At 36.1% G+C, this 13,260-nt stretch overlaps 1 protein-coding gene across 5 annotated transcripts in view; it reads left to right on the top strand.

Moving 5' to 3' along the window:
* Positions 1 to 12,258, top strand: part of LOC108709736 (phospholipid-transporting ATPase IH) — a 105,876-nt gene extending 93,618 nt beyond the window's left edge. For 2 of the 5 annotated variants that reach the window (XM_041584249.1, XM_041584250.1), the window contains 4 exons: positions 161 to 264; positions 4,034 to 4,199; positions 5,196 to 5,281; positions 11,086 to 11,190. In XM_041584249.1, coding sequence (XP_041440183.1) covers positions 161 to 264; positions 4,034 to 4,199; positions 5,196 to 5,270 — 345 coding nt within the window. In that variant the 3' untranslated portion in view covers positions 5,271 to 5,281; positions 11,086 to 11,190. Of the gene's footprint in view, positions 1 to 160; positions 265 to 4,033; positions 4,200 to 5,195; positions 5,282 to 8,349; positions 8,448 to 11,085 lie in introns of all 5 variants that reach the window. The other 3 variants (XM_041584247.1, XM_018249839.2, XM_041584248.1) reach the window with 2 other exon arrangements.
* Positions 12,259 to 13,260: the final 1,002 nt, after the last annotated feature.

Raw genomic sequence — 13,260 nt, 5'->3', positions numbered from 1 at the left:
CTAAGCAGTGCTTCTGGAATGTGATTTGCTGAATTGGTTGTGGGCTGTATGTATTCTTGCACTGTAGCCTGGATTTGTTTTGCTGCTAAATGAAAGTCATTTCTTAAGCATATTGTATGCTTAAATAATATATGTTTGCAACAATTATTATTGATTTCAGCTTGCACTGGATACACATTACTGGACATGGATCAACCACTTTGTAATATGGGGGTCTCTCTTGTTCTACATCATCTTTTCACTGCTGTGGGGAGGAATTATCTGGTAAGCACTTTACACGGTTCTTAAAATCCACATGCACTGACGCTATTAAGTACAAACTTCTTGGGGCTCAACACAATTCAGCCAAGTTGGTTGCATGTCCTTGTAGAAACAAAAACTGGGCAAAGCTTAAGCCAGTGTTTCACAGTGATTTTTTTACCATGCAAGAAGATTTTATATATTTCATATTAATTAGCCTGTTCACAGTACTGGAAGACAAGGCTGGCAAACAACAAATCTTGTTGACTTAGAAAACCTTACCGCATTGTCGTGCTCTTTTCTGCTTTGCAGCCTTTTAACTTTTTGATGGCTTTAATAAAACAGAATAGTAATTACTTAAGATGGCCTTTTAACATTATCAGCTGAAGTAGAAAACTAAGAAAAAAAAATGAGTAGAATGTGAGCTCAAGTTTTTCTCATGTTTTAATCAATTGAGTTTTTGAGATTCAAGTTTTTTAATAAATAAGTGCACCTTTGAGTTTGGTGAATTTGAATTTTGATAAATATGCTTCCATATGTAAGTTTGATGCCTAGGTTTTGGTGTAGCATAACAAAAATCTCACCTCGTTTTGGGCATCAAGGAGAGTCCAGCTAGAATCACTGTGGGGTAATAACCCATGCGCCCTAACTTTAATCTGGGTATTTGGTCTTCAACAAGTTTAAACATATAACACATATTGTCACAGTGCTAAAGTTCTATTAGTCTGGTTCCAATACTATCATACTGCTTGCAGAATGCCTGTGTTTGTTTCTAATATATAAAAGATCTGGTTACAATGAAAGCCTTTAGTAATGAAAAAAGATAAACATATGACAAGTACAATAGGAGAACGTATGCCAAAAACAACGCAGTCAAGTGTCAAAGTGTTAGCTTTGTTCTGTAGGGTCACAGCAGAACATTTCATTTCATTACTAGAACTGGCAGAGGATGGCTATTCATGACCTTGCTGTTTATTACTGAAACAAGTTAAAGAGACACTATCATACACATTATATATGCAATCAAACAGCTTGTAAAATGTAGGGAAAACCGCCGTAGAACCAATGATTCTTTGTCTTAGAAAGTGCATTTGACTTGAATGCAAGCATAGGAAATTCTATTCCCGGCAGTCATAGTATATTGTATAGACTGTACTTCCGTCCTGTAAAATAAAAAGACACCAGTCTGGCTTCTTATTACAACTGAGCCTCTAGTACATGATTTAAAAGAGAAACTCACAGATACAGCAATAATCAGGAAACAATCAATGACTCTCTGCATTCTGTTTGCAATACTGTAATTAGAAAAGGTGGGTTTAAAATTAAAGCAGCACCCACAAACATATCATTACTTATTCAACTCTGTTTATTTTGTATATAAAATATCAATAAAACACCAAACAGGAATGTCAGATAAATAGCTAAAGGTCTGATCACCCTCGGTAGAATTATCCCTAATTTTTTTGCATATGCCACCTGATTTCAGGATGTATACGTACAAAGAAAGACCCCCACCCCCATAACAGCACTGTCAATGCCTACCCTAAAAGAAAGACACTGGTAACACAGATGATTTTGGGACAATGTGTTTATTAATATGTACAGAAAGATTGCATGTTTCCTTTTCCTATTTTAGTTTATGGTTTCCAGTGGTTAAAAACATTTGCGTTAAACAAGTATTACATTGGAGAAGAGAGGTAAATTTACGCCAATGCAAAGTTAGTTCTCTAAAACTTGATATATATGATTATTCCTTCTCTTACCAGGGTTTATGGTTCTTTTGAGCAATCAGACAAATAATCCACACCAATAGGTGTATTTTAAAGTGATTATATTGTATAATAAATCAATGGATTGTTACACTAAAACAATTACACTAGTTACAGTTAAGAATAATCAATACAGAACATTATTATTACCACCAGAGTAATAGCATAGCGGTCATCTCACTTCCACCCACAGCTCACCTCCCAACTGATAAAATGGCGGAGGTAAAAAACCCACATCCTGTTGAGCGAGCCTTTTGCATACAAAATCAGTATTTAGGCTCCAGTAGCATACAGCCCCCATTCCATTCCCTAGAAACCCTTTGATATGAATAAATTAGGTCAGGGTGTGACTTGGAATGTAAGCTCCTCAGAAACTGAATCTGTATTCAACCTCCCATACACAGTGTATAATATGAATATGGCTTAAACACATACATGACATAAGTAAATGGCATACCCAAAATGACAAAAAAAATTTTTTTGGGGTTTACTTATCCTTTAAGTAAAATGCTCCCAAGTGTTATATTGCACAACCTAACTACAAAATGACAATGCACTGCTATGTACTCAACCATGCTAAATAAAATTCTATTGTTAAAAAAAAATATTGATAAAAATTCCCCCCCCCCCATTGTTTTCAGCTTGATGGGGTTGAACCTATATTTTTTAGGTTATATATTTTTAATTAGTAACACCAATATGACAGGGTACTGAGATAGTTGCCTGCTCATCCTGCTCATTCTAATGACCGCCATCCACATGCCCTGCACCCATAAGCCATATACAGGGGTGGCGGGCACAGCCAATTATGAAAGTGCAACCAGAGTAGTGATGTGCGGGTTGAGCTTTTCCCGACCGGCAACCACCCACCCTCCCTCCCAACACCCACTCACCCTCCCTCCCAACACCCACTCACCCTCCCTCCCAACACCCACTCCCGCCTGAGCCCAACTTCCGGGTTCCTTTTATAGAGCCGCCCCTGCCGATAAAGTCACCAGAGGGCGAGAGGCACGTGTCTATAAAAGCTCAACCCGGAAGCCGGAAGTCCGCAACCCGGAAAAGAGCTTGTGAGGTCTGCCCAAACCAGCCAGACTCTCAGGTAACCCCGCAGGTATTGGGCTGACCCGGACATCACTAAACTAGAGGATTTTGAATAAATATTGTTTACTTCTTGGCTCTCACATATTGACTTTGTTACATAAACAGTTAAGTACATTGTTTTCCATGGATGGTTAGGCATTTTCATAATTTGTGCCATATTGCACTGTGGAACAAAAACTTTATGTCTACGAAAATGCACAAATGTATAGCGTAAAAAAACCAAATAATGCCCACCCCAAAAACACAAATGATTTTAAAACTGCTTACTTACAACCCTTTCCCCCCTATTAAGTAGCATAAAAGTAGTTAGGATAAAGAAGGTGTGGTGCCATGGTATTTAGATAGAATAAAAGAAATAAAGCAATAAAGCACGGCAACAAAAAAGTGTTGTGGCATGTGTTCTAAATATTTGCAACCAGAAACTAAAACTGGCCCCTGCGGCTGTCAAACCAAATTGCTCAGCACAGTGTGTGAAGTGCTGTTTATCAGAACTTGGTCCTCAGCTAACACATGTCTTACACATACATCCACTCTCCTTTTTATTCTTCTGACCTCATCAATCAAATAACTCACATCATAAAATACATCTTTGAAGGGCTGAATTTCGTTTGGCAATCTACATCCCATTCAATGTTCCAGATATCATGCCAGCAGCACTGTGCAACATTAGAACACTGCAGAGGCTGAAAGTTCACCTAAGGCCATTAGATCCCTCTTCACTTGATTTAGATTAAAGGAGCATCAATCTACCCTCCTGATATATTTTTTTATTTCAGCATTGTGATGAGTAAAAGCCAACAGCAGCTAAAGGATTAAAATGTTGTTGTTGTTGTTGTTTTTTTAAAGGAGTGGAATCCTATTTCTTCATTTAAATGTTTGATTTGTATTTGTCATTTCCCATTGTGTTTTATTGTCCCTTTAAGGCCGTTTCTCAATTATCAGAGGATGTATTATGTATTTATACAAATGCTGTCAAGTGGTCCTGCTTGGCTGGGAATAGTTCTCCTCATTACAATCAGCCTTCTCCCTGACGTCCTCAAGAAAGTTATTTGCAGGCATATGTGGCCCACGGCAACAGAAAGGATCCAGGTAACGGTTTCTTCTTATTGTCCTATAATTAAAAGGCAGCGGTCAAATCAATATGAACACTAAAATTAAAACCTCAGTGTGGTGTGGAAATTTTATTGAGACTGAAGAGATATTACAATCCATATATAAATAAGTGATAGTAACAGGTGTATGTCATGTGGAGAAGCAAACTTTTATTGCAAAATGTTAAATAATGTAGTGTCAAATTAGAAAATCCCAGTAAGCTCACTTTGCTTGATTTGCAAACCTAGGTTATGTCCAAATTGGGTGGATCTGATTGTATGACCTGATTTAGTTCATGCCTGATGGAATTTTCAAACCTGTGAGCTGTATCTATGATCTGGTATCAGACAGGCTGTCATTTTGGCCCATGCATGGACCAGTGAGCTGCAGAATATATGTAGAACTAGCTTTATAATTGCAGGTCAACAATTATGGACGGTTGTATTTTATGCTAATAACCCAGCAAAGTAGAAAATATCTCTCAAAATGTTTCTATTATCTATTGGTCTGTCTATCACCTGTCTGAAATAGGTGGCTGGGAGAAGCAGTGTATACAAAATTAATTATTTGCCATACAATCAGGAAACATATAATCCAGACTAAATTTCGCCAAAAATTTCAGATGGTTTGAGCATGATGGTAGGTGCCCAAATGCTAAGGAATATTTCCTTTCATCTCTCAATGTAATTGGCACAGAACACTTTCAGCATTATATTTGCTGCTACCCAGATCAACCCCATGTCTCAGTAGATGAATAGATTTAGTTTCTGCTTGTTGCCTAAATGTGTTACAATGTTTCACTCTATTCTGTGTATAATGTGAAAAAAATGCTACCCACAAGATAGCTGTAGTGTTCATCAGATATAATCCTTGTGTTTCTTTCTTCCTTTCCCTTTCCCTGTCTTCCAACTTGCTTTGCATAAATAACTGCTACCTTGCTTACATATTAATGATGCACTTGGGTACCTGCTGCCACCTGCTGGAAACTCACAGACTAAACAACCGTGCCTTTCTGTTGAACAGTCAACCATCTTTATGCTCACTCAGACCTCGAATATAACTTACTAATGGACCTCAAGGTGATTCTTTTTTTTCTGACTTTTGTATGATCAAGAATTCTTCTTTGGTCAAATATCATCAGGCACTTCATATCTATTTTCTTCATTTCCTGCTTTCTCTTTTCATTAAAGAACACATTCCATAATGAATTCACTCGAATCACTTGTTCTCCTTTCACTCATGGGTTAAGAGACCTAATGGATGTTACCTGATGGGATTTTTTACATTTTGGATTTGTTTCATAATAGTCAGTCTCCTTTTAATCAAATACTTATGTAAATAAAGTTATACCATTGTCAGTGATTTACTATATTGTATCTGCTTAATTGTTGTTCATTTTGATAAGTGATGAAATGAGACATGTTGAACATCTTAAACCAACTGCTTATGTAGATATAAAGGTATTCTTTATAAAAAATGTGCAAAGTAACGTTTAGAATAATGTACACGGTAACCAAGACAGTTGAAATGTGACTTATTTAGGTCTGTTTCTGTGTGTTTTTAAATTATTATTTTTTTTTTTAACTTGTTTTTATTGAAAGATAGTCATGTACATCAATGAAAAAACAGTCGGACCTTCCAGAGGTCCATAGTGGTAAATAAAATGACATATAATGACTTGTACATGGATTATAAAGTCAAGAGTCAGATAAAGAGAAAGTAAAAGAGTAAACATATAAACATAGATTATGTGCTCTGATAAAGTACGATATAAAAGAAAACACAGAATATTTCCATAGGTCAAGGTCGATTACCGGATTTAAATTATTTTTACACTTTTGTTTTTTGGTTCTCGAGTCTGGCATTTACACTTTCTGGTTCTTAGTGTCAGCTAACCTAGCAAGCTGGTGTTGGCTTAATATAAGAATATAAGAATATACATTTTAAAAAAGTAATATAACAATAATACAAATTGAGAAATACATCAAACACATTACTTATTACATGGGCCAGAAATAGGTAAAATATCTATATAGTGGCAAACCAAATCTACAAGTAATGGCAGTTTGCACAGTAGATTACAGTATTGTACTTCTGCAAATAAAGATGTTGAGAGTTGAAACACTTTCATGGAGGAGAAGTGGGTAATTTAATTTCCTAAATATATATTTCCTATTGAGCAACTTGCTTACATTTGCAACTCTGTTGAGCTAATGTTGATTAAAGGATTTGCTTGTGCCATGCAATATAATGCTTTCACTTAACCATCTGTAGTCTGGCCGTTATTCTGTACTGAAAGTTATAGCAGTAATTGCTATTTGATACAAACCAGCGCTTATTGGGCTTCTGCAAGGATGGACCTGCCATTGCCTTAGCAAAATGACTATGACCTTCTGCTCCTACTTCATTTCTGCATTGGACTTTTCATGATAAAGTTATGGATTATCAATTATGATTTGTGTTTTGCCATTCCAAATCATTCATAACTAAGGTTAATGCTTTGCTTGGTTGCACCTATAATCAATAATATTTTCCACTCTTTGTATTTTAGACTGTGTGGCCAATAATTTTACTCACTATTTTGACAGTTATACATTATCAGTATATTTTTGTTTTTCTTAAAGCTTGAGAGTATTATTTTTGTAATATGTAGTAATGAGTAATCTTTTTGGCTACACAGAACAGCAGTATCTTTGGAGGATTTATATACTAAACAAAGCCATGTACATTTGCTAATCCTTTTTTTCCATTTAGCTTATCTGTGCAAAATCTTGCCTTTCCGTTACATATTTTTTCAGAAGTTATTTTGTAAATTCATTTGCTTGATGCTTGTGCCTATACTAACAGTTGACCATATCATTAGTCTCAACAGCTATACTAAAATGCTACAAATTGTGGGGGTCTAAGAATTGCTAGCACTATAAGAGCACAGTCAAGATAGAAAGTGGAATAAAAATGTTATAGCCGAAGTAATAAGGAAGAAAAAAAGTGTAGTATACCAGAGACAGTGTTCACAGTTCTCTCGCTGATTTAGAGTAGCCCTAAAACATGTAAACATTTAGCTATCATTTAGTTCTTTGAAATTGCCTTTGGCTTTTAAAAAGGTTCTTACTCTAATCTTCAGCTACAGGAGACCCTCTTCTCCCTGGTTCTCCCTAGTTTCAGTAAGCGTGATGTTAGAGGAAGGTAATGCTTTAGGAATTTGAATTCCATAGAACATGTTCTGCTTTCTAGCCAGATGCACATTGGCTGGAGCAAGTGTAAGAAACAGTTTGTGTCTTTTGCTGAAAAAAAGTTTTCACCTCTTCACCAAACACTCCAGCCTTTAGGCCAGTACAAGTACGTTCTGATTATATACTTACGGCCAAAAGTAGGTTGACACCTGCCTATCAAACGTCTCATTCCAAGGGGATTAATATGAAGTTGGTCCTCATTTTGTTTCTATATCAGCCTCTGTTTTTCTGGGAAGGCTTTTCGCTATATGATGGAACCATTTAACCACAAGTGAGTTTGGGCACTGATGTTGAGCAATAAGGTCTCGCTCAAAGTTGGTGTTCCAAATCATCCCACAAATGTTTAGATGGTATAACATCAGGGTTCTGTGTAAACAAGTCAAGTTCTTCCAATCTCTGCAAACCAATTCTTTATGGACTTTAACCTGTAGACAAGGTTATTATCCTGCTGAAACAGGAAAGGGCCCCTCCCCAAACTATTGCCACAAAGTAGAATTTCATTACATGATGTACTGGCTAGTGAGGCGCGAATTCGCGGTGAAATTGCGCGATGTGCCACCAACGAATAAATTCGCAAAAATTCACCGGCAAAAACAAGACGCCGACGCAGTTTCAAAATTTTTTTGCCGTTTCGCAAATTTGTTGCCGTTTTGCAAATTTCGCGCGAATTTTTCGGCAAAGCAAAATTCGCCCATCACTAGTACTGGCATCTGTGCCTGCAATGGTGGTTGGGGCCTAAATATCAAACTTCAATAAATAGAAGACATGTCCACCTACTATTGGCCATATAGTGTATCAGTTATTTTATACTTACTATATGGTTGCTACAGTCAACTACAAAATAAGTTTTATAAAGGCAAGCTTGATTACTGAAAATGATCTGGGTATTTTAGTGCTGCTTCTCATCCTTGCAGAAGAAACAAAAATCAGCTATAAGCACAGTGCGGAACATTGAAGGGCCACTTCTGGAAGAATCTTCTGACAGATAAGTGCAGCAAATGTCTTATATACAGTAGGTACTGGACACTGGCCTGGATGGATTCCTCTTTGGTGTGCTTGATTTCTTTGTATATATTTCCTCCAAACTTCTGGCTGTGCTTATACAGTATGTATATGTGTGTATGTATTAAAGAGAAATGCATTTTTATTATGTTTGTTATATTCCTTAGCATTTAACCCTCATTTAACAAAATCTTTAGATTTGTGTGTGGATAAGATTGTCTAGACAGCAGTCTAACTGGCTGTAAACATGACAGCTAGGTTTCTGTCATTTGCATTCTACTACCATAGATTAAGTTGTGTCAGATTCTGACCTTAAAGATGGCCATAGACGCACAGATATTATTGTATGAAAAGTACGATATTTGGTGCGTGTATGGCAGGAAATGAGACGACATTGGCAAAAGACTTGGATATTGGTCGGCTCATTGATCAGCCAGGTCAGAAAATTATTATTGGGGATCTTAGAAGGCACCCAAACATTGACCGGGATTTACTGCTCAATCGTCCGATATAGGTAGAATTCTATTGTTTCTACCTGTGTATCTGACAATTCAGCCCTAGTGGTCTGTATTGAAAAAATTGAAAAGGAGGCTCTCCACTGCCAAATCCACGATATATTCAAATAAATGGTTTATCTAAAATTTTAACTACAAAATGGATTTACATGGTACCTGTCATTGCTATAACGATGAACTGAGGATGGTTAATTATTTTCCGCAATAGCTTTTCTGATGGTTTTTGAGATATGAAGCCACATCAGTAGTGCATTACAAACTACAAAATAAAAAAATAAAAATAAACTATTTGTGAAACAGGTCTATTAAATACCCAATGCCTTAAGATGTTATTTTAAGCTAATGTTGCACAGAGTAGGTTATTTGATGCTATACTGTCTTTTGAAAATTACAACAGCAGAATTTCCAAAAGTATTGATCAAAAGGCATTAGCTACTATAGTAATAAACCTTAGTAGCCCACTGCCCATTGCTGTTCTCAGTGAGTCATTGAAGTCAATGTTAATCAATCGACAATATCTTGAAAAAAGATTTTCTTTTGTGGCATAAGTCCTATACAGCACATCAACTCCCACCAATCAGCAGGCACTCACATAACAAAGGCATAAATAAGACAATTCTACAGTTATTAAATTGTATTTGGTGCATAGCGCTACCAAGCTACAACACCTAGGGCAATTGCCCATCAAAATGATTTGTCATTGTTGACATGTCGACATGACGTATCTTCTTGGATAGATAATATGGCACAAGCAAATATATAGCGTTATTTAAAGTCGGACTGTTAAAATTATGGGAAAAATAAGCAAATTAAATGCATGTACAGAAATGCAAAGTACAAGGTATGGGACCAGTTATCCAGAACGCTTGGGATCTGGGGTTTTCCAGATAACTTTGGATCGTCATTCCTTGTCTACTAAAAAATGATTTACACATTAATTAAACCCAACAGGACTGGTTTGCCTGCAATATAGATTAATTATATAAGCACAAGGTACTTTTTTATTATTACAGAGAAAAAAGGAAAGTTTTAATGTAAAATTTTGAATTACTTGATTAAAATGCACTCTATGGGAGATGGTCTTTCCGTAATTCAGAGCTTTTTGTATAACAGATTTCATGATCCAAAAGCTGATTGCAATACCAGTCTTTCTGTGAATCTAAAATAATGGGAATGTTCCTATCCATTTGATTCTTTATAGGTATATTGTTCAACAATCTTTGCAAGGAACATCCCTACAAGCTATCCATCCATGTCTCTCTTTCTCCTTCTTTTCTCTTTTCCAACAACTTAACCTTTAAATTTGTATTTGCTTCGTATTGCTTTCTGTAAATTTTTTCTTATTACAGGTATCTGCTCTAATTCATCTAATTCATCTCATTCATCTGCCTCTTTACTCTTAACATTTTCACCAAATGTCCTTATCTGCTACATGTAGCAATAACATTTACAGAGAGATTAGTATGCATGCAAAGGCACAAAATACGATGAAAGATGATCCAAATGTTAGTTGAGAAATAGAATTTCAATGTTTTTTTTTAATTATATCTATCTATAATTTTATCTATCTATCTATCTATCGTTTACATTTTGTATTTAAATTGTTTCTTTCATTAAAGAAAACTATTACAGCGTAAACATGCCACCAAGGATCCCAAGAAAGCAGAGTCTAGGTTCAAAGTCTGTGCATCATTTTTCCTGACTGGCTACTTACAGTACATAGTGGGCCATGGGCTGATTGATCACTTGGCCATGAAAGGATCATATGGGGCCTATACAGACTACATCAATGTCCAAAGGGATTTTTAAACCTGAAAATAGAAATCTGACTAATCTTCACCCTGATATCATTGATGAAGTCCATTAGTTTTGCACTAAACATGATCCAATAAACTGATTTAATCAGACAAATAAAAGACTGATAATGGTCAGATGAAGACCTTTGAAGGAACAATCTTAAATGTAAAGATTTATTGAAGGTTCAAAGAACATTTAATTTCTTGCTCTGAGTCAGTTAGGAGACCAATTATACATATTATAAATAGAGTATTATTAATATATTTACAGTCGTTGATGCTGCAATCTAAAATCACATGCCCACATTTCTAAAACTTTCCTTTTTTCTCTTATTAGGATGCTTCCATGAAGTCCCAGGAGGTTTCTGAGTTTACCCCCCTTGCTACAATGCAAAGCCCAACCTACCAAAGCAACGAGTTCAACAATGCTACACCCAACAGGTCTAATTCTCTTTCTAAAAAAGTGATGCTCACTCAGTGGCAAAACAATGATTATTTAAAACGCCCATACCTTTTTGGCTATTCCAACACAAGCTATAATTCCAACACAGGCTCTTACCTCTGCAGGTCAGGGCAGGAAACATCTGTGTGACAGATCACCACTGCAAGCCTTTAGAACTCTATTTTTAAAGTGTATTTTAATAAGTTGAGGATGCAGCATATCGATTGTATAATAGAACTTCTGCCTCTTGGACTCATTCAGCTGCCTGACTGTGAGAGAAGATTTGGCTCTCTTGGCCTTGGGGGCTCTTATTTCTTTTTTTAAGCACTGCAGCAAAGAACAATCTCCACAGTCTGGTACTGTAGGACTGATAGCACTATAGATTCTCTATTTCCTTCCCAGAGATTTGATGAGTTGATTTGTTTATTAGTTTTTTTTGTTAATAATTCTATATTGTCTTTGTGATTGATTTGTGTGTCTAAGTTAAAATTGCAGAGTGGAGTGCACAACTTCATCTAACTAAAGCTCATGCTTTCTTCTTTTTTTTTTCTCTTTTTTTTCTGTCGGTCACTAAAGAAGCTGGTGTTGCGTTTGTGCACATTTTTTATCCAGAAATACAGGCTAGCAGTCATTTCATTGTAAGTTGCCAAATTAGTTTATTTTGTACTTCTAGTACTCCCCCTAATAGAGATAGAATTCTAGACTTGTGCATGTGTTGTGTGTCTAATACGTGTCTTGCAGACCATGTCTTGTCAGCAGCTCTGTTCCATAAGGCCCTTTCAGAACTGAATGTATTGGTTTACAGTACTTAAGGGCGCATTATGGAATAGACCCAAGTGGTAATTACATACCTATGTGATGTCCTTACACGTCCAGATGTTTTAATATGTATATGTTTTAGCTGTCTGGTTTATGTCACATATTTATTACAGAAAGACTGTTACAAAACCAAAACAGTTCACAGTGTTGCTGGGCTTTAGGGGTTGCTGATTCTAGTGTGTATGAATTCTGTTTTTTCCAACAAGGTCAGAACCCTAGATATGCAGTCCAATTAAATTCCTGAACCAATTTTTGATGCTAATTTGTAGCAGTTCTGGATGTCATTCTTGTTGTGTATGTTCTTCTGAATTCATTTATGTCATATCTCAGAGTCCTTTTGTATTTGCAGTCACTACTAAGGATACTTTCAATTGACGGTGCATTTCTTGGGTCCCCTGGCCTCTAATTTACTAAAAGAAATTTTAAAACAATGATGGCTAGTTACCATCAATTGGGACACATTTTAGTTCAATAAGAAAGCAGAATTTACAACTTGCTGCCAATGTAGTGAAACAGAGGCTAAGGCAGGCAAATAAGTAATTTAGCAGATAATACCATTACACAATATCAGCTCAGTTTCATGACCCAAGGCAGTTTTGTTGGACATCAGTTATCTGATGAGTGTGGGTAGCTGTCCTCAAAAAACTCATGTACAGATGGAGTATAGTTATTGCACATTGGACTTTAAAGGCGTGGTTCACCTTCAGGTTAACTTTTAGTATGTTATAGAATGGTCAATTCTAAGTAACTTTTCAACTGATCTTCATTATTTTTTTTTATAGTTTATGAATTATTTTCCTCCTTCTGCTGACTTTTTCTAGCTTTCAAAAGGGGGTCACTGACTGCCTCTAAAAACAAATCCTCTCTAAAGCTACAAATTTACTGTTATTGCTACTTTTTATTACTCATCTTTCTGTTCCGACCCTCTCCTATTAATATTCCATATTCTCATTCAAATTAATGCATGGTGGCTAGGGTAATTTGGACCCTAGCAACCAGATTGTTGACACTACAAACTGAAGATAAAAAATTAAAACCAATTGCAAATTGTCTCAAAATATCGCTCCCTGCATCATACTTTAACTCAAAGCTGAACAACCCCTTTAAGGCAAATTTTTCTTTCACCATATGCCATTATCCACCATAAATAGGTACTTTATACTTTTGGTTAGAAAACCACCAGCTGCATCTCTAATGAGTCAGCTGCTTTCAGGTATGGTTTGTGTCTCCTGTGTTCAACTGGATATATTC

Source organism: Xenopus laevis, chromosome 2S, assembly GCF_017654675.1.
Source record: "Xenopus laevis strain J_2021 chromosome 2S, Xenopus_laevis_v10.1, whole genome shotgun sequence".
Classification (NCBI taxonomy): Eukaryota; Metazoa; Chordata; class Amphibia; order Anura; family Pipidae; genus Xenopus; species Xenopus laevis.
The sequence above is the reverse complement of the archived record's forward strand: the minus strand, read 5'-3'. Positions and strand labels throughout refer to the sequence as shown.